At 47.9% G+C, this 22,119-nt stretch overlaps 1 protein-coding gene across 9 annotated transcripts in view; it reads right to left on the bottom strand.

Annotated features, from left to right (window-relative positions):
• The window catches only part of HDAC5 (histone deacetylase 5), a 962,367-nt gene that overhangs the window by 74,615 nt on the left and 865,633 nt on the right, over positions 1–22,119 (bottom strand). For all 9 annotated transcript variants that reach the window (XM_069237853.1, XM_069237857.1, XM_069237855.1 and 6 more), the window contains one exon: positions 17,103–17,236. In XM_069237853.1, the coding sequence (XP_069093954.1) occupies positions 17,103–17,236 (134 nt within the window). The remainder of the gene's footprint in view (positions 1–17,102; positions 17,237–22,119) is intronic.

The following is a 22,119-nucleotide window of genomic DNA, read 5'->3' on the forward strand; positions in this document are numbered from 1 at the left end:
TCTTGAGGCCTAGTTATAGTCATGTCTTAGGTTATCCATGATTACAGTATAAGAATTCTTAGAACCATAGTCTATTGAAAGTCAATGTGGTTATATCTTGACATTGTGTTGTTTAACCTCTTGCTTCCTACAGGTCTCCTTCCCAGCTGTTACCTATCTAATCCCCTTTTCCCCCACTTGGACTCTCTCAGGCTCTGTGATATATCTATTGGAGTTTTGGAGCTGTCTAGCGGTGGACATGTTGGGAACATGCGCAGGCCCCAAGGATCTGGTCTCCCTGACATAGATGACATCTTCCTTGCACAGACAAAAAGATTCTCTGACAAAATGTCGGAAAAAGGCTTGCCAAAAAAGGTAAAGGGTAGCGCGATCCCGGACCTGCGCTTAACCGTTGCAGAAGGAAAAGAAATGACGTACGCGTGCCGGGGTGGTGCCTTTATAGGCGACCGTGACATCACAGACGGCTCCAACGATGCTGACTAAGCTAAACGGAGCCGGATAACGCACACAGATCCGAACTATGCCATCCGACTGCGAGCGCAGGGTATTGCTCGGCAAAAAGATTCTGGATTCGAAGCTGACACCAGGGAATTCAAAGGTAAGGAATCAGCAGTTAGGAGTCTCTATCAGATAGCCTCTTTTGAAGTTACCATATGTGACAAATAACTGGTTTGACTTACAAAATTGTTGTGTTCAATGTAAACAGAACTTGATGCACCTTTTAACATGTAAGGTGTGAAGTGTCTATTCGGCTCTTGTCTTAGAATGATGGGTTCATTTAAATGAAAATTGTCGGAAGTTGGCTCTGTATATACTATCTCAAAGTGAGAGAGAGTGTGTCCAGAGTCCAAGGGTTCCCCTTAGAGGTTGATAGTGGCAAAATTAGATAATACTAATACTCTATTTTGTGGTAGTGTGGTCGAGCAGTAGGCTTATCAGAGGGTAGTGTTAAGCATTTGTTGTACACACACAGGCAATAAATGAGGAACACACACTCAAAGACTTGACTCCAGGCCAATAGTATATATATAGAAAAATATATTTTCTTAATTTATTTTAAAACCACAAGATTCAAGATTAGAGGTAAGTACATAAAATGCAAAGTACTTCACATAGGTAAGTATAGAACTTTGATTTAAAACAGTAGTTCACACAGTTTTGGTTAAAATGGCAATAAGCTATTTTAAAAGTGGACACAGTACAAAAATCAACAGTTCCTGGGGGAGGTAAGTTTGGTTAGGTTTCTCAGGTAAGTAAAGCACTTACACAGTCAGTCTCCAGGGCATAGGCAGCCCACCGTTGGGGGTTCAAGGCAACCCCAAAGCCACAGCACCCGCAACACAGGGCCGGTCAGGTGCAGAGGTCAAAGGAGGGCCCAAAACACATAGGCGCCTATGAAGAACAGGGGGGCTCCGGTCCTTGTATGCTTACAGGTAAGTACCTGTGTCCTCGGGGAGCAGACCAGGGGGGGGTTTTTAGAGCACTGGGGGGGTGGGGTGGACACACACAAGCCCACAAAACACACTCTCAGCGGCACAGGGGCGGCTGGGTGCCGTTGGACAAATTAGGCGTTGGGTTTGCTGTTGAAAGCAATGGAGGGACCCAGGGATCACTTAGGCGATGCAGGCAGGGCACAGGGGGGCTTCTCGGGCCAGCCACCGACTGGGCTAGGATGAGGGCCGCCTGCTGGTCACTCCTGCACTGGTAGGTGGTTCCTCTCGGTCCTGGGGGCTGCGGGTGCAGTGCTTGGTCCAGGCATCGGGTTCCTTTGTTACCAGGCAATCGCGGTCAGGGGGAGTGCCTCTGGATCCTCTCTGCAGGTGTCGCTGTGGTGGTGCGGGGGCGACTCAGGGTGTCCACATCATTGCAGTCGCCTGGGAGTCCTCTCTGCAGTGTTGGTTCTCCTGAACTCGAGCCAGAGACGTCGGGTGCAGAGTGTGAAGTTTCATGCTTCCGGCAGAAAGGGAGAGTTTCTTTGAAAGTTGTTTCTTTGTTGCAAAGCTGTTGCAGGTTCTGAACAGTGCCGCTGTTCTCAGGAGGTTCTTGGTCCTTTAGGTTCAGGGCAGTCCTCAGAGGTCGCTGGTCCCCATCGTATGCGTCGCTGTGCAGATTCTTGGAATATGGAGACATGCCGGTAGGGCTGGGGCCAAGTTAGTTGGTGTCTCTGTCGTCTCTGCAGGGCTTTCAGGTCGGCAGTCCTTCTTCTTTCTTCAGGTTGCAGGAATCTGATTTCCTGGGTTCAGGGTCGCCCCTAAATACTAAATTTAGGGGTGTGTTTAGGTCTTGGGGTGTAGGAAGGTAGCCTCTCTCTAGCCTTGTTACCCCCACTTTTGGCCTGTTTGTGAGTATATGTCAGGGTGTTTTTACTGTCTCACTGGGATCCTGATAGCCAGGACCCCAGTGCTCATAGTGAAAACCCTATTTGTCAGTGTGTTTTATATGTCTCACTGGGACCCTGCTAGCCAGGGCCCCAGTGCTCATAGGTTGTGGCCTAAATGTGTTCCATGTGTGGTGCCTAACTGTCACTGAGGCCCTGCTAACCAGAACTTCAGTGCTTATGCTCTCTCTGCCTTTAAAATTGTCACTGCAGGCTAGTGACCATTTTTAACAATTCTGATTGGCACAATGAACACCCTTATAAGTCCCTAGTATATGGTACCTAGGTACCCAGGGTATTGGGTTCCAGGAGATCCCTATGGGCTGCAGCATTTCTTTTGCCACCCATAGGGAGCTCAGACAATTCTTACACAGGACTGCCACTGCAGCCTGAGTGAAATAACGTCCACGTTATTTCACAACCATTTTACACTGCACTTAGGTAACTTATAAGTCACCTATATGTCTAAACCTCACTTAGTGAAGGTTAGGTGCAAAGTTCCTAAGTGTGAGGGCACCCTGGCACTAGCCAAGGTGCCCCCACATAGTTCAGGGCAATTTCCCCAAACTTTGTGAGTGCGGGGACACCATTACATGTGTGCACTACATATAGGTCAATACCTATATGTAGCTTCACAATGCTAACTCGAAGATGGGCATGTAACATGTCTAAGATTATGGCATTGTCCCCCCATGCCAAATCTGGTATTGGGGTGCCAATCCCATGCATCCCCGGGGCTCCAGCATGGACCACGGGTATTGCCAAACTAGCTCTCTGGGGTTTTCACTGCAGCTACCGCTGCTGCCAACCCACAGACAGGCTTCTGCCCTCCTGGGGTCTGGGCAGCCCAGTCCCAGGAAGGCAGAACAAAGAATTTCATCTGAGAGAGGGTGTTACACCCACTCCCTTTGGTAATAGGTGTTATGTGCTGGGGAGGAGTAGCCTCCCCCAGCCTCTGGAAATGCTTTGAAGGGCACAGATGGTGCCCTCCTTGCATATGCCAGTCTACACCGGTTCAGGGATCCCCCAGCCCCTGCTCTGGCGCGAAACTGGACAACGGAAAGGGGAGTGACCACTCCCCTGTCCATCACCACCCCAGGGGTGGTGCCCAGAGCTCCTCCAGTGTGTCCCAGACCTCTGCCATCTTGAATGCAGAGGTGTGAGGGCACAATGGAGGGCCTTTGAGTGGCCAGTGCCAGCAGGTGACGTCAGAGACCCCTCCTGATAGGTGCTTACCTGACTAGGTGGCCAATCCTCCTCTGAGGGCTATTTAGGGTCTCTCCTGTGGGCTTCTCTTCAGATAACGAATGCAAGAGCTCACCAGAGTTCCTCTGCATCTCCCTCTTCGACTTCTGCCAAGGATCGCCCACTGACTGCTCCAGGATGCCTGCAAAACTGCAACAAAGTTGCAAGAAGACTACCAGCAACATTGTAGCGCCTAATCCTGCTGACTTTCTCGACTGTTTCCTGGTGGTGCATGCTCTGAGGGCTGCCTGCCTTCACCCTGCACTGGAAGCCAAGAAGAAATCCCCAGTGGGTCGACAGAATCTTCCCCCTGCTACCACAGGCACCAAACCTCTGCTTCACCACTCCTCTGGGTCCCCGCTCATCTTGACGAGCGTGGTCCCCGGAACAGAGGAGCTGGATCCAAGTGACCCCGACAGTCCAGTGGTCCATCTGCCCAAATTTGGTGGAGGTAAGTCCTTGCATCCCCACTCCAGACAGTAATCCTGTGTACTGCGTGAACTGCAGCTGCTAGGGCTTCTGTGCCTTTTGCAAGGAATCCTTCGTGCACAGCACAGCCTAGGTCCCCAGCACTCCATCCTGCATTGCTCAACTTGCTGAGTTGACCACCAGCTTCGTGGGACCCTCCTTTGTAGTGTTGAGAGGACCGCCGTGCTCAGTTTTCTTGAGCCTGTGTTCAAGTTCTTCTGCGGGTGCTGGCTGCTTCTGCGTGGCTCTCTGTGCTGCTGAGTGCCCCCTCTGTCTCCTCCTCCAAGGGGCAAACTCCTGGTCCTTCCTGGGCCCGGGCAGCACCCATTTTCTTCAACCACGACCTTTGCAGCTCAGCTAGGAAGGCTTGTTTGCGGTCTTTCTGCGTGAAACAACTCTGCATCCTCCAGCACACCGTGGGACATCTTCTGTGCAAAGGAGAAGTTCCTGGCACCTTCCGTTGTTGCAGAATCTTCAGCTTCTTTCACCCGGAGGCGGCCATTTTGCACCTTCATCCGGGGTTTAGTGGGCTCCTGCCCCCCCTGGACACTTTTGTGACTCTTGGACTTGGTCCCCTTCCTTTACAGGTCCAGGAATCCGTCTTCAGTGCTTTGCAGTCTGTTGTGGTCTTTGCAGAATCTCCTATCACGACTTTAGTGTGTTTCTGGGGAAGTAGGGTAACTTTACTCCTACTTTTCAGGGTCTTGGGTTGGGGTATCTTGGACACCCTTAGTGTTTTCTTACTCTCCCAGCGACCCTCTACACACTACACTAGGCCTGAGGTACCCAAGTGGTTCGCATTCCACTTTCTTAGTATATGGTTTGTGTGGCCCCTAGGCCTATTGCATCCTATTGTATTCTACAGTGTTTGCACTACTTTTCTAACTGTTTACTTACCTGATTTTGGTTTGTGTGTATATTTTGTGTTTTTTTACTTACCTCCTAAGGGAGTATATCCTCGGATATTTTTGTCATATTGTCACTAAAATAAAGTACCTTTATTTTTAGTACCTCGGAGTATTGTGATTCTTATGATATAGTGCTATATGATATAAGTGGTATAGTAGGAGCTTTGCACGTCTCCTAGTTCAGCCTAAGCTGCTCTGCTATAGCTACCTCTATCAGCCTAAGCTGCTAGAACACTACTAATCTACTAATAAGGGATAACTGGACCTGGCACAAGGTGTAAGTACCATCAGGTACCCACTATAAGCCAGACCAGCCTCCTACATGGGGGCAGTAGTGAATAGCTACTGTCCTTGAGGGTGGCTACACCCTCTTTGTGCCTCCTCCCTCTGGGGGGAGGGGTTTGGGGGGGGGCACACATCCCTATTCCTATTGGGGGAATCCTCCAAACTCAAGATGGAGGATTTCTAAAGGCAGGGGTCACCTCAGCTCAGGGCACCTTAGGGGCTGTCCTGACTGGTGGGTGACTCCTCCTTGTTTTTCTCATTATCTCCTCTGGACTTGCCGCCAAACGTGGGGGCTGTGTCCAGTGGACGGGCATCTCCACTAGCAGGAGTGCCCTGGGGCATTGTAACATGAAGCCTGAGCCTTTGAGGCTCACTGCTAAGTGTTACAGTTCCTGCAGGGAGGAGGTGTTAAGCACCTCCACCCAGAGCAGGTTTTGTTTCTGGCTTCAGACAGCAAAAAGGCTCTCACCCCATGGGGTCAGAAACTTGTCTCATTGGCAGGCTGGCACAGACCAGTCAGTCGTGCACTGAAGGATTGGGTAAAATACAGGGGGTATCTCCAAGATGCCCTCTGATGCCAGTGATGGATTTATTAAAAAAATGCACACAGAGTGGGTTTATTATTCTGAGAAGTTTGATACGAAACTTCCCAGTATTCAGTGTAACCATTATGGAGCTGTGGAGTTCGTTTTGACAAACTCCCAGACCATACACTTAATATGGCCACCCTGTACTTACAATGTCTAAGAATTGATTTAGACACTGTAGGGGCATATTGCTCATGCAGCTATGCCCTCACCTGTGGTATAGTGCACCCTGCCTTAGCGCTGTAAGGCCTGCTAGAGGGGTGACTTACCTATGCCACAGGCAGTATTTTGTGTGCATAACATCCTGAAGGGGGTGCCATGTCGATTTTGCCTTTTTCTCCCCACCAACACACACAATCTGCAATGACAGTGTGCATGTGTAAGGTGAGGGGTCCCTTAGGGTTGCACAACACATGCTGTGGCCCTTAGGGACCTTCCCTGGTCACAGGGCCCTTGGTACCACTGGTGCCTTTTACAAGGGACTTATCTGTGGCCCAGGGGTGTGCCAATTGAGGAAACAATGGCACATGTTTAGTGAAAGAACACTGGTGCTGGGGCCTGGTTAGCAGGGTCCTAGCACCCTTCTTATTCATGTCAGCATTCAGCATCAATATCAGGCAAAATGTGGGGGGTAACTGCAACAGGGAGCCATTTTCCTACAAAAATCCAACTAAATGTTACGTACAAATTTAGAGTTTGCCCCAAGGCGAATACTGTCCTTTTTGAACTGCATGAAGGTTTTGTTTTATAGAAAAGGATTGTATCTCACCAAGCCTTCTAGCAGATGTAAGTGCTAGCAGCAGTGCAGTTTTCCCAGTAAGATATTTTAGGTCTGCCTTGTGTATAGGTTGAAATGGGGCTTTCATCAGCTGGCTTAAGACAATATTAAGATGTCACGTAAGAGGTGTTTTTCTTACTTGGGAAAAAATTTGGAAAACCCCTTTAATGAATTGTTGATAACTCTTGATGACCAGAGAGAAGGTGTTTTGTCTGCTCTCCTAAATCGGGATACCGCTGCCAAGTGAACCTTTATGGATGAATGTTTAAGTCCAGATTTTGCTAGCCGTAAAAGATATGGTAAAATCTGTTCAGGTTTCAAAGAAAACGGGTTCAAGTTCCTTTGCTGGCACCAAATACAAAAACATTTCGGGGGCGGAGCTAGCCTGCCAGCAAGGTGGCCGTCACTGCGTGAGGCTCTGCCGGACCTAGGGCTATTACTTTAAATTATCCTGATGGAGCGGCGTTAGAAGCGCTCCCCCCGGCTGGGAGAATTGCGGATTGGGACGGTGCTTTCGCCCACCCCAAAAATCCAGATGCCTGCCGTCTTGCAGGCCGGTGACGCGGAGGAGGGGCAGGCCGGCGCCGGGCTTGCTGGAGGAAGGCGCGCTCGGCTCGGGTGGGCCGCGCGCGCTGCTGTGGGCGCCTAGGAGAGGGCACCCTGTGCTCCCGCTGGAGCAATGTGAGAGGGTGCGCTGCTGGGGGGGCCGCGGCCCCCATGACTTTATGAGCCCGGGCCTCAGGCAGTCTGTGACCTCGCGGCGCGCAGCTGCCTGGCAGCGCGGCCTGCAGGAGTGAGGCCTGTCCCACCTTGGAGGTGGCGGGATCGGCTGCCGTTGGGAGTGCGGGGGCCCCCGGGAATTGGTGGCTGGGAGGCCCTCCTACATGGCGAGGGGCCTGACCTCGGGTCCTGTGGTCGGGTGGACTCACCCTGGGCCTCCTGGCGGCAGGCCCCTGCTGAGGGGGCCCAATGGTATTTGTCGCCGGCTGGGTCGGGCCGGGGGGAGCCTTTTGGGTCTTTAGGAGCAACTAGGCCCTTTTCGGACCGTTACTGCAACTTGTTGGTCTGCTGGAGGCGATAGAAGAAATGTTGGCGCTGGCGTAGGGCTGAGGGAGACTTTGGTTTTCCCTTTGCGTCTCTTGGGAGACGACTGACCGGCCCCTGCTGCTGTCTAGTACTTACCTGTGGGAGAGTGCGGTCGCCAGCTGGTGCGATTCGACCAGTGGCTGGGAATCCTTTTGGAAGCCGCCGCCTGGGTCCTATACTCTCTGAGTGGCCTGCCTGCCTTTTGCTGCTTGGTGGTGCGTCCACAGCTGAGACTATAGCGGAAGAAGCTATGGGCAAGGCAGAGCAGCAGCAGGCCAAGCTTTCCTTTGATGGCGGCAAACGGAATGGGGCACCCCGCGCTGCAGCCTGGAGAGGTGCAGATGGATGATGGGCCCTCTGATGTCTCCGTTAAGTCCATGTTTATGGATCTCAAGAGTAGCTTGGCCGGCATAGATGCCAAGCTGGACCATTTGACGGAGCAGATGGACCGCATCAGGGCCCGGGTGGATGAGCACGATGCTCGTTTTGAGCAGCTGGAGTCACGCACCTCGGAGATGGAGGATCAGCGGCGTGGTGAGAGCGTTTGCTGCAGATGGAGCGGGTGCTGGAGGTAATAAGGAATAAAAATGAAGATCTGGAGGCGCGGTCCCGGCGCAACAATGTTAGGATGATTGGTCTTCCCGAGTCCACGGACATGGGCAGGATGAAAGACTTCATGGAGAAAATGCTTGCCGACCTGTTTCCTGGTGAGCTTTCTCGAATGCTGGTGGTGTAGAGGGCTCATAGGTCGCTGGGCCTAGGCCTCCTCCCGGGACCCCGCCGCGACCTGTTCTTTTTCGCCTCTTGAATTATCGTGACCGCGATGCTGTGCTGCGACTGGCTCGAGAACGCCGTCCGGTGATCTACAGGAACACAGAGTTGCATTTTTTACCGGACTATACTCCGAGTGTGCAGGCAGCGCGCAGGGCTTCCCTGCCGATCAAGCGCTCTCGGAGTCTGACTGCGGCTCGTTTTTCGCTTGTATATCCGGCAAAGCTTTGGATACAGCATGGCGGCACATTGCATTTCTTTACGGATCCGAAGCTGGTGGCCAAATCTGTTAAGACACTTCCGCAGCGCTCCTTGGCTGAGCAATCGGGAGATCCTGGCTCAGAGTAGGTGAACCTCAGTGACACTGATTGACTGTCTTTGGAGTTGCGTTGCTGTTTGGCCCTGATTCCTGCCGGGCATTACTGTTGTTATGCCTTTGATTTCCTATATAAGCGCTGCTGTGTCGGTATACCTGTTTCCCTAGCCCTCTGTTCTTTCCAGCCGGTCTGCTTTGCGGATGGGCTGGATGGCTAGGCCTACGACCCCTGGATGAGTCCCTTTACTATGCTGTGGGTTTCAGATCTCCTCTGTTGGGGGATGGAGGGGGATTTCTGCTCTGACCCGTTTGGGTGGTCTGCGTGGGTGGGGGTGAGTCTGTGTTTTGGTTTGTTGTTTCTGTGATGTTTGGACTTCTTATTACTGTCCTTTTGTGACGAATGGGACTGGTAGGCGGCGGCGGGTGGCTCTGTGGCGGGACGAATGGAAGTGCTGTTGCGATGAGGCTGGGGATGATGACGGCGGTTAGCTGCCTTACCTGGAATGTGCGTGGCTTGAATGATCAGCGTAGGGTGCGACTCATGTCTGCTTATATCCAGCGCCATCACATAGATGTGTGTATGCTTCAGGAGACTCATTTGGAAGCGTCCATGTTGAATCGGCTGAAGGCTGGGTGGATTGGTGAGTGTCATGGAGCGGTGTTCTCGAGGTACGCTAGAGGGGTGGCGATCTTGTTGCATAAGGGGCTGCAATGGCAAACGCACTGTGTGATAGTGGATCCGAATGGGCGCTACGTGCTGTTGAGTGGGACACTGCTGGACAGGCCCTGTCGGCTGGTTTCGGTTTACGGCCCTAATGTTGATGATCCTGGGTTCTTTTGTGAGGTGTGGCGCCTGGTTGACTCAATGGGGAGTGGGGCGGTGATTTGGTGGGAGACTTCAATGTGGTTTTGGATCCGGAGAGGGACCAGGAGAGCACGACTAGGCCTCGACACTCTGCTGCTGCTTTAATGACTGTAATGAGCGATGGCGCCTTGGTTGACCTATGGAGGACAAAGCATGGAGATCAGAGAAAGGGCTCGTGCGTCAACTATGTTCATAATAGCTGGTCTCGCATAGACCAATGGCTGGGAACTAGGGACGTGGAGATGGGTACGCAATCGGTGGAGCATCTGGCCCGGACCCTCTCGGACCACTCCCTGGTTAAACTGCAGCTATCGATACATGGGACCCTGGGTGCCGCGTTTGCTTGGCATTTGCCGCAGGGAGCTCTTCGGGATGCGGTGTTTCGCTAGGAGATTCGGGAGGCCATCTTGCATTTCTTTGCTGAGAATCGCAGGTCGGTTGGTTAGGCCGGAACGCTCTGGGAGGCCTTCAAGGTGGTTATTCGAGGGGTGTGCCTCTCTAAGCAGCACGGTGTGCTTCGCTCCTTGCGTCGAGAGTTAACTGAGCTGGAGTCGGAGATAGTGGAGCTGGAGGCGAAATTGGTGGCGGGCTGGGCTGGTGACACGATGGCTGTTTCCGAGTTGTCATTGTTGGGGGACTGGTTTGTGAACGAGCGCTTGCTTTCACCGGAGGCGCTGAGTGCTGGGGCTGATAATGTGCTGCATAGGCTATATTTGTTGCGTGTATATGCGATGCTCCGTGCGCGATTTACTGGCCTCCCCATAATGCCTCAGACCTGTCAGGCGCTTGAGTTGCTGTGGCACGCGCAGTCGCCGCATAGGCTTATTACAAGACTGTACAGGTGTTTGCAGGAGCAGCGGAAGGCGGTGGTGGAGGCTGCTAGGGCTAAATAGGAGGTGGATGTTGGGGAAGATATTACTGAGGCTATGTGGAGAAGCTGCTGCGCACACATGAGAACACTGTCGCCTAACTACAGACTGCGGCTCATACACTTTACATTTTTACATCGCTTATCTTATACCCCTCGCGGTTTGTGCGCTAAGGGGTTGCATGATGATGCACGCTGCGAACGCTGCCATGAGCTGGACGCTGATTTTCTGCATCTGGCTTGGAATTGTGGAGAGGTGCGCGCTTTTTGGAGAGAGGTGATGCATTCAATGGCTGTAATGACTGGCTTGGATCTGCCTTTCTCCCCTGTGCTGGCGTTGCTTGGGCTGTTGGATGGGGTGCCGTCGGAGTGGAGACGGCTGGTGGGTATGTTGCTTGTGCTGGCAAAGAGAAGAGTGGCGATGTGCTGAGGGCGGGGCAGTGCTCCGCGGAGGTCTGATTGGTTATGTGAGGCTGCATTCTGCCAGGAGCAGCTGTCAATCTTTTGGGAGCTGGCCCCCGCGTGCTCTCGCCCTAGAGACATTTGGGCACCTCTCCGCTCTTTTTTGGAGTGTCATGGTTGAATTGAGAGGGCCTCGGCTACATATGAGCGGCCATGCATATGACTGACTGGATTGGATATTGTTCCCCCTAAGTGTGGAATATGCTGTTCGGTGGATGACCCTGCTACATGAGTCTGGTCTGACGCCTCCATTCTTATATTGTTGTGGCTGTTGTTGAGTTTATACTCTGGAGAGCTATAGCATTCAGATTTTCCCCTTGGGGTGTGCTTCATGTTGTTGCTCTTGCTCAGTGTATGGGATGTCGCTTGAACTTGTTGATCGGGACATGCTGGGAACCTTGGTTTCATTGGACTATGCTCTCGGTTGTCCCTAGCGATACTGTGTGCACACTTATGGACTCGTGCTGCATTCTTTGGCTCCTGGGGCTGTTGTTGTTGATTTTATGTAAAATTTGTATAAATAAATTAATTAAAAAAAATAAAAAAATACAAAAACATTTCCTTGTCAGTTTATACGATTTGTTGGTAGAATCTGTTCTGGCTAGAATTTCTCTACAATCCGATGTAATGTCTAGGTTTTCAAATTCATGGTGTTCAGGAGCCAAACCGCTAAAATGCAGATACGTTGGATTGGGATGTGAGATCTGGCCCCTGTTTATTGTTATCATTGCTCAACTAGGCATTAATTGTATGTGTGGTTTTTCTGAAAGCAGGAGAAGTTCTGTGAACCAGAATTGTCGGGCCGTTTGGGAGCTATAAGGATGGTTCTGCATGGTTCTCTCTTTATTTTGCAAAGTATCCGTAGGATTAGAGGAATCAGGGGAAAAGAGTAAGCAAATATTTTCGACCAGCTTATCAAAAATGCATCTCCATACGATCCTTTTTGATGACGCCAACTTGTGTGATACTGGCATTTGCGGTTGTTCTTGGTCACAAATCAGGTCCAGTTTCGGCATGCCCCAGCAGAGGAATATGTTCGGTATTATTTGATGGTCGAGTTCCCACTAGTGGTAAGTTGAAGTCAATCTGCTCAGTGTGTCTGCTAGCACATTTGATGCCCCTGGCAAATGTTCCGCTCTCAGAGATATTTTGTTTTGTATAGCCCACTTCCAAATATCCTGCGCTTGTTGTGACAGGGCTGCTGATCTCGTTCCTCCCTGTTTGATTGGGTAGTGCATGCACGTGGTGCTGTCCGTTCTGATGAGCACAGATGATTTCGCAATTCTGGGAAGGAACAAATGGAGTGCTAGGGCTACGGGCTTTTAGTTCCAAAAAACTGATGTACTTGTTCTTGTCAGAACTGCACCATTTTCCACTGATGGAGAGATCCTGCAGGTGAGGGACCCCATCCTTGTAGGGAAGCATTTGTCGTTATTACAAAATCCGTTACTGGGGATAGAAATGTTAGACCTTCTGCAGCGTTCTTCATCCGTGTTCACCACTGTATGGAAGATATCATCACATGAGTTATTTGAATGATGTCATTGAAGGAGCTCTGAGATTGCTTCCACTGCTTGCCTATCTCTTCTTGCAGTGGTCTCATGTGAAGTCTGCAGTTCGGAATTAGAGGAATGCAGGAAGATAGCATTCCTAGGAACGATTTGTGTATCCGAACTGAAACAGACTTTTTTTTTATAAGTTTGTGGGACAATTGCTGTATTTTTGTCTGTCTGTCCAATAAGGCGGTTGCTTTGTCTGTACTGGTGTTGATAACTGCACTGAGGAAGGTTATTTCTGTTTACGGAATGAGGGATGACTTTTAAAGATTCGTTGTGAGAGACAACTTCTTGAACAATGTGAGACATAAGTTTGTATGCTCTGTGACTGTTTGAACTGACAGTGCCTTGATCAACCAATCGCCCACGTATGGGAATACTTGAACTCCTTTTTGTCTTAGATGTGCCGCCATCGGGGCTAGCATTTTCGAGGGGCTGATTTTAACCAAAGGGGAGATCTTTGAACTGGAAGTGAGCGCTGGCTACTTGGAATTGCAAGTATGCAATGTGGAAATATGCATCCTTGAGATCGATGACGTAATATGGTCTCCATGGTTTAGAAAGTGCAAAATGTCTTGTAATGTGGCTATCCGGAATGACTGTTTTTTTTAGCTACTGTTCATGTTGCGAAGGACTAATATCAGACACCAACCTCTTGATTTTTTCCTGATCAGAAAAAACAGGAATAAAAGCCAATTCCCTTTTGAAGCTTCGGAACGCTTTTTATTACTCACTTCCTTATCATGAAAGAAATTTATTTCAGCATCTGTTTTAGAATCTGGGTGGGAGATTTGGTGGTTTGTTGATAAATTCAAGTTTGTGCCCTCGGGTTATGACATCTAGGAACCATTTGCCCGTTGTTATACCAGCCCATTGGAAAATTCAACCTCCTAAAATTTGTCTTGATTGGGAATGTAGGGTAGCCTGTGCTGGTGTAAGGTCATTGTTTTCTTGTAGTACCCCGACCATTGGTGGGTTGTTTCCCCCTAGTTGTTTCTTTGTAGGCTGCAGCAGGCAGTTGTCTGTACTGCTGGCTGTAGTGAGAATGGTATTGTCCTTGGTAGGGCTCATATTGCTGCATATAAGGCTTAAACCTTCCCCAGTAGAAAAAGGTGATCCTGCCTCTGGCTCCTCAAAAGGGCTGCCTCTTCGTTTGCAATGTACCCAGTTTCAGTATCAGTTTCAATGGCTTGCGAAGCATCATCAATATGTTTTCCAAATAATGACTCACCGTCATAGGGCATGTCCAAGATTTTGCTTTGTACCTCTGGTCTAAAGGTTGTGGCTTTCAGCTAGGCTTGTCTTCTGAGTACAACTGCTCCTGCCAACTGCCTAAATGCTGTCGAGAAGATGTCAATAGCACAGTCTATTACCTCTGCAAACGCTCTTTCCCCTTCTTGGAGAATTTTTCTGACCTCTTCTTTAGAATCATCCGGAAGGAGATTTATGTATTGTGATATATCTGACCACATCTGTCTGTCGAACCTTGCAAGAATTGCCAATGAATTAGCTGCCCGAACTGTAAGTCCTGCCATACTCAAGAATCGCTTCCCAATAGAATCAAGACAGCGCCTGTCCCTATCTGGTGGTGTCGTAATGGGCACTGATGGATTTTTGGTGCGCCTCTGGGCCACTTGACTAATAACAGTCTGGCATTGGATGGCCTATTAAACATTCTGGCGCATTGTCTGGCTTTTTATATTTTTTATCCAGTCTTGCCATGACTGCTGATATAGTGCCTGGATTTCTCATAGTAGGAATGCTCTATTATGCAATGAAAACCACCAATTTCAGCTGGTGGAGAGTCTACAGAAGGTGGTGGCAGTTGTGATTGTGGCTGTATGACATCTGAAGTCGTGGAGGCTTGGTCTCTTATTTCACCCTCTTCTTGTTCCTCTTCTGATGTATCACTGATAAAGATAGTTTAGTAAGGCGAGTGGGAGGCATTTGAGGAGGTGAGCACGCTGGAGTTTGAAACTGTGATAGAGATGTTGATTGCACAGGTTCAGGAAATCGTCTATAATAATCTTGGAGCATTGCTTGCAGATTAAATATTAAGTCCTGTGTATGACATGTAGACTTGTTTGGTCTTGCTGATCATGTGGTGAGCCAAGCTGGTAACTCTGTAGCACTTTTTGATACATGTAAGTATTGTCCTGATCAAACTGGTCATCATCTTAATCATCATCCTGTTATTTAATGTGTAATTCAGAGGGGCTATGAGCTACCCCAAACGGCCCTTCATTGTCCGAATCATCATCTAGCAGATGATGCGGTGGAAATGGGGTGACCTTACTTGGCGATGTGGGTTCCAGACGTAGTAGATCTTCTGCGGATAGTGTAGACAGTGACATGTCTGTCACAGGTATTAAGGGAGTCAGTGGCGTGCTGGTAGAAAGTTTAGATGATGAACTCTGTAGACGATATGACTGTCGTCGGTACCCTCATTGACGGTGATGTCGTCAACAGTACTCTCGTTGACTATGGCTACGCCGACGGTGGCTTCGGCGATGATGGGCTCGTCTACGGTATTCTCGCCGACGGTGGTGTCTTCTTAGTAACCATTGTCGACGGTACTGGCATCAACAGCAATAGTGTCTGCATTGTTATACTGCTGGTTGATGAGCCCGTCGACAATAGCGTTTTTTCCTCCATTGTTCTTTTCTTCATCAAAAGAGCCTTAGACACAATTCAGCAGGATACAATGATCGTCGACACCAAAGGAGAGTAAGATATTTTCATCGGCGATCCCGCCGTTGTGAATGTCGACGTTATGGTGGTAGATGTTGTTGATGATATTGTTGACGAGATTGTCGTCAATGGGGATTACATTTTTGTCAGAAATAACTTCTGATGTTGAAGGAATCAATTTTGACGCTTTTCTGACAAAAACTTCCTTTTTAGCTGGTCATGAAGGCTCAGAAGAGACCTCTGAGGAAGACTTCTTTTTATGTGGTACAATGTATTTTCCAAGAGATTTTTTAGGTGCTTTTCTTAGGGGCTCCGAAAGCTCCCCCTTTCAGAGATATTTCTCTCTTGTGGAATTTTACAGTCTGTGAAGAGTCATCACTCTGTTCCTCAGAGACTTGTTCTTTTGATTTCATTCTTTGTAACCACAGAGTGTCCCAGACTGTAATAAAATGAAATTCAAAGCTGACCTAAGAAGTATTCTGTTGAAATTGGTTGTTCTGAAGAGAAAACTGAGCAGAGCTCAGAGAGACTCCCATCACCTGAAGTGTGGTAGAAAATCTGAGGAATTGGAGCCTCTGTGAGAGGGTTCTAGAGGGTGCTGTCGCCTGATTGGTCAATAGATAACTTTGGTCCTCTTTGAGAAAGGGCATAGGTAAGCTGTTAAATTTTGCATTCCTTTAAAAGCCTATAATTTTAATGTATACTACTTATGATACCGGGGACTACCACTCCGACGATGGGGAATGATTCAAGCATGTGAATCTAGGAAAGATCCAATACTGGAGAACTTAGGGAGTAATGTTCATCACAGATCTCTGGAGGAAGTCGTGTGTCACAGTGGAAGACTGAAAGAACAACATTATAATACAGAGGTGCCTGCAATTCTCATATAGGAGCCTGTCTTTAATTTCCATAGTAGAGTCCAGTTATGATGCTTCTTGTCACATTTAATAACAAAATTATGTAACTATTCAACGGTAATACAATATTGCAGTTGAGTTGTGATATCATAACGCTTGATGACATCCACCAAGTTGAAATGCAGGTCACAGATCATAATCCAAGCTGCAGTTCAAATAATGAAAACACATACTGACTTTTCATTCTTCTTATCTTTTTTTCTAAAATGAACAATGGCCAGCAGAAAGGACATACTTATGCAAACATCTTTATTTGTTTTTCCACACTATTTGTCATTACAGGAGAGAAATCGTCTCTCTGCATGTTACTACATGTTCTAGACTACAGTAAGTTTTTAATATGAATTGAATTAAACTGATTACAAAATCTTTTTGCAACAAATTACCAACTGCTTTAAGGCAAGTTTAATTTCACACTGGAATCTGCACTCTTATTCTTCACGTCTGCAACCATACTATCTCTTTCACATGAACGACCAACTCTTAGTGTTTTCAGTGGTTTGTGAGAACAGCGATGGTGGGACAATATATCATAAAAAAATTAAATGCCCTCTGCGGTACTATGAAGCATATTGGAAGTCACTTTGGACTTCCTGTACCTTATTAAGGAACCTGACCTTCAACCTCATTCCTCTACATGGTCACGGAACTCCTCTGTGACTTGCAGTATCATTACAGTAGACATCAGGGGAAACCTTTTATCATACATAGTAGTGAGGCTCTGACTGAGGTGGGAGGGGTGGGTGTTGTGCATTGTTGGAGCTCAAGAGAAAAGAAAATGCTTCCTAGATGATGTCTGAAATGTGAGTGGCACATCTGAAGTGAAATGCATTACAAAGGCAATGGTAACAGTGGCAAATGTTGGTATGAGACTTCAATAAGAAGAGTAGAATATGTATTTTGCTTTTCACATTTGTACCTCAAGACCAAGTAGGGCAGATACACAGGCTTCAGATGCATCACAGATGGCTGTCAAATCGTGACCTCCCTCAAGTGCCAGCACCACACGGCCTCCAGCCAATTTCATAAGTTGCTTGGTAAGGTGACCAAAACCTAAGAAGAAAACCAGAGAAAATTCCATTGAAAGAAATTTCAGAGGACTCCAAAAGTTCGATAAAAGTTGTGTGTACGTAAAAGCTTGTCAGGCGAGAAATGGTTTGGTTTTAACATCATCTCCCAAAGGACACGTTTGTGCATGGAGCACCATTCAGGCAAAATACTAAGGGCCTGATTTAGAACTCAGTGGACATGTTACTGTGTCACAATGGTGATGGCTATTGCGGCTGCTGAAATCTAAATCCCACTGAAGATAATGGGATTTAGATTTCAGCAGACGGGATATCCGTAACCATTGTGATGGAGTAATCTGTCCATCGAGTTCTAAACCAGGACCTAAATCTGAACTGTTTCAAGGACTTAGGGTTTTTCAACAGACAAAGAGTTTCTGTTATAAACTAGTTGGGTTTCCTTAACCTGTGCCTCATCTTGCAGGCTCAATATTACATCATGCCAGACCAAATACACTGGCACTTGATACCAAGCTTTATTGAGGGCCTGGTGAGCCTTAGAAGTGTTCCAGGGAAATCAGGTCATAGTTTCAATGCTTATAAAAAGTGCTAGATAGGAAGCACTGAGATGGACATCCTACAAGCAGTGCACTCTTCGAATACTGACAGCTAGAGTGCATCAATCCTGCACAGGTATCCAGGCAGTCAGCATAGGCTGTTGGAGCAATTCTAACCATGAGATCTCCACAGTGTCTGTCAACAGACATCAGTGCAAGTCTATATGATGCATAAAGGTATCAGACATATTTACTATACTAAAAGGGCCTGCTAAACACACTCAGTAAAATATTTTTTTATTTACAGACTAATTTACAGTGCATGCAGTGACAGAACACAATACATCTTATGAAGAAGATCAGATGCCATACTGCTGACATTCAAAAAGGAGTATGGTGTGTTTTTTTCATCAGCGATGACAGCTCCTCAAAAGTGAAGTCACAATTGTATTTCATGATTCGCAGTACAGGTGGGGGCCCTTCCACTTACGTCAAGGAATACCAAGGGAGAAAGGATGACCACTGCCAAGAGTTGATTTTCAGCTAAGTAAAATGCAATGGGGAATAGAGAGGAAGTACTAAGGAACTATGATGAGTGACCCAGTATGTGTTCCTGTTGTCTGACATGTCCAGAGTTCCAGAGGACCTGTTGAAGTTTTTGGAACAAGGAGTTCACTCCAAAAGTAAATATCCTTTCTGTTTTGGCTATATCCTTCCTGATGATCAGATCAGGAACCCATGTCAGGGAATGCTGCCTACCGGCCATCCCTGACATATCTCCAAGGAGAGACTGACTTAAAATGTCAAATAGTTAAGAAACATGCATTGAAGCTGAGCATTGATAGCACCCAGACTTCGTTTTGAGATACTGTCTCTGCTTCGTGGAGGTGAACATGGTCACTCTTGCTGTAGTTGGCAAGAGTTGAGCGCCAAACATGGCAAGGCCATTTCAAGCCCCAGTTTGAGAGAGCACCCTGATGAGCTAAAGGCATCAAGTCACCATCAGGCTGCCCTGTCAAACTAAGAAGTAAACTGATCACACTTGGAGTTCCAATGGACTGCAAAAGCATCTAAAGAATGGAAAATCCCAAGTCTCTAGGATGAGGGTCAGAGGTTCCTGGGGAACTTGACAATCATGTAGCAACTGGACACAACTGGTCAGACTGCTTTACTCTGGTGTTATTACCCTGTACAATAAGGAAGAGCAGCAGGAATATGCCTTCCAGCAACAACCACTCTGACTGTCAGCTAGCACAACTTTAGGGAGTCTACAGACCCACTTCATGATGTTAAAAAGGCCTGTGGTGCAGTCACCAACATCTAGGATCTCAGCCCGGGTTAGGCAACTTTCTTTCTCCTATAGGTCATTGATAAAAGAAATTTCTGCTGCATGCCCACACTTTTACACTCAAGAGTTGAGATGATGTAGGTGGAAAGTGCTTCCTACCAATAAGTTGGAAGTCTGTGTCTACTACAAGAAGGTTCGGCCCATGGATGGATGGACTAGGGTGATCATTCAAAAGCTGGTCACAGTATACTAACAGATGAGTTGCAGATAACTGTGGACCTTGGCATTGAATTTCACTCCTATGCAGTTTTTGTCTGTAGATCCAGAAGCAGCAGGAACCACAGACTCAGTCTCATCGGCCCAAAATTGAGTATCTATCTGACTGTTGATACCATCTCCTTTTTCCACTTTGGTTAAACACAAAATGAAAATACAAGTACCAGAGTTATAAACCTACAGTAGGATTTTTATCATTTTATTTTTGGTAATTCTGAGCCACCTGCAACAGGACTACCTAAATTACTGATGACTGACTCTCACCTTACTCCAATGCACTCATGAATCATTGCCAAGACAAGGAATAGTTCGAATAGTACAGCAACAGTGGTAACCGTTTGCCCCACATAGGCAACAACAATCAAAATGTTGAGGGATTAGGTAGCCTACCCCATAATAAATCACTATCAAGCAGCATACATCTTAATATAAGCGTACCCTCACTCACCCTTCAAATGCCACTCATTGGTGGCAACTTATCGATCACCAGGAAACATAGGTACCTTCTTCGATGACTTTCTGAAATTGCCGTACCATCTCTCAACTCTTCATTTGTGGTGACCTTAACCTTAATCCAAACAATATTCAACAATATCCTACTTATCCAATTTCTCTTTGACCACTCAATTAAACATTATCTCTACACACTAACATGGAAACTCACTCGGTCTGATCATGATTTCTAAAACGTCCTTTATTTGTTCATGGCACCTATGTAAAAGTAAAAACAACAGATGATGGATGGAATGCAGAACAAATCAAACATTCACGCCCAGTCACAGATCTGGGTTTAATCCATCAGTTTATTGCCTGCCATGCCATTCCAGTTCAGACCCAGCCATATGCAAATCAGTATTGACCCTGTTCCCCATGGGAACAGTGGAGCCCGAACTGCCAGGCCAGGTCCTCCCTGGACCAGAAACAAGCATCCTGGGACTGGTTTCAGGGTGTCACCCTCCATCAGCCAGGCGGCTTGAATCTGGTGGCATAGCAAGCACGGGACCCATGTCTGGGCAAACCCTTCCCACTTGGGGCGACCTATGTAAAAGTAAGCATCCTGAAGACCTATTATGCACTGCTTGCATTTGGCAGCTGTCAACACTGGAGCCAGAGTCAGCCTTTAGAAACTGTGCAGGTGAGGGATTGCAACAGATCATAAAGGTCTAAGATACAGTAAGTCCCCTGTCTTGTTCCTAACAGAGAAGTAGAAGGATGAATATTCCACACTACCTTCACAAGAAGGAAGGTCAGCTCGCTTGCTATTAGAGAGAAATGCCTTTTTGCCTCCTTCAAAGGTCTTGGGATGCTAAGGACTGAGGCAGAGGCAGTCTGGATGGGCTAAGTGAGCTGTGGAGCACAGCTATTCTTAAGCCATGAAAATATCCAAGCATCTTTGGTTATTTGGGCCATTTATTGGTAATGGATGTAAAGCTTGGAGTGTCATGAAGCTCTTGAGATGCTATTGAGGATAACAACTTGTCTACTGGGATGCCACTTGGACTTCGTGACTCTGGTTGAGTCTGGGTGACCACCTTTGTCTTATGATCATTTATGCTGCCAGCTCCCTGAGGAAAAGGGTACTTGTAGGAAGCTGGACTGGTGTGTGGTTGGTACCTATGGCAGTTACACATTATACCAGGTCCAGGTATCCCCTCTTAGTGAAGTGTAGGCAGTTTCTAGAAGCCAGGCTCTTTGGAGGTAGCTGTGGATGAGCAGCCAAGGCTTATCTAGGAGACATGCAATACCACTGTAGTCACACAGCACTTACACAATTGAAAGAAAACCCTCAGTTGCACAGAAATAAAGGTACTTTATTTTGGAACAAGTCACCACAAAATACTAGACACAAAATACTAGACAGGTATCCTTAGGAGGTAAGTAATACACTAAATTAAATATATACACTAGCAATCAGAAATAGGCATTGAAAAGGTTAGAAAACAGTTCAAATGGTAATAACCGATAGTGACCCTAGAGGGAGCACAAACCATATACTAAAAAATGGAATGCGAACAAGGTACCCCCACCTATGTAAGTTAAATGTGTAGAGGGGAGCTGGGAGTACTAGAAAACCCCAGAAGTAAGTAAACGTACCCACCCGTGACCAGGAATACAGGATTAAAAAAATGGATTTTCCCCAAACCACTCAAAAGGAGGAAAAGAAGAAATAGAAGACACCCAGAGAAGACTGCAAGAAAACCAGTGGTGGATTCCTGAAGCAAGAAGTCTTGTGGAGAGAGGGAACCAAGTCCAAGAGTCACAGTGGAGTCCAGGAAGAGTAGGAGCTACTAACCACCCAACTGTGGATGTAGGAGTTGGTCGACGGTGACGAAGAACAGGTCAGCACTGCAGCCCTGTACCCAGTGAAGAGTTCCTAATGGATGCAGATGGAGTCCCACGTTGGAAGGAAGATTGCAGACGGGTGTCGGTGCAGGATTTCCACCAAAAAGCCTTGGCAAAGGCAAACTCGCGGTTAGTGGAAAAGAGGTGCTGCCGGGGGCCCGCAAGGCCCTGGAGGATTCAACCCAGGAGGGGGAGTCACAGGGGACCATCAGCGTCGCAGGGAGTCCACAGGAGCAGAGGCAGCACCCACAGGACTGGGACACAGGAGCCGCAGAAGAAGCCCACGCTGCACTACAAGAGAGGATCCCACGCCACAGGAGAACCACGCATGAGACTGTGCTTTGCAGGATGGAGTGCTGGGGGGCCGGAGCTACACATCGCCTGAAGATCCCTTGGAGGAGATGCAACATGCCTTGGCAGCTGCAAGTGATGCGGTGCACGGGGTACTGTCCTGCGTGGGAAGGC

Source organism: Pleurodeles waltl, chromosome 6 (genome assembly GCF_031143425.1).
Source record: "Pleurodeles waltl isolate 20211129_DDA chromosome 6, aPleWal1.hap1.20221129, whole genome shotgun sequence".
Classification (NCBI taxonomy): Eukaryota; Metazoa; Chordata; class Amphibia; order Caudata; family Salamandridae; genus Pleurodeles; species Pleurodeles waltl.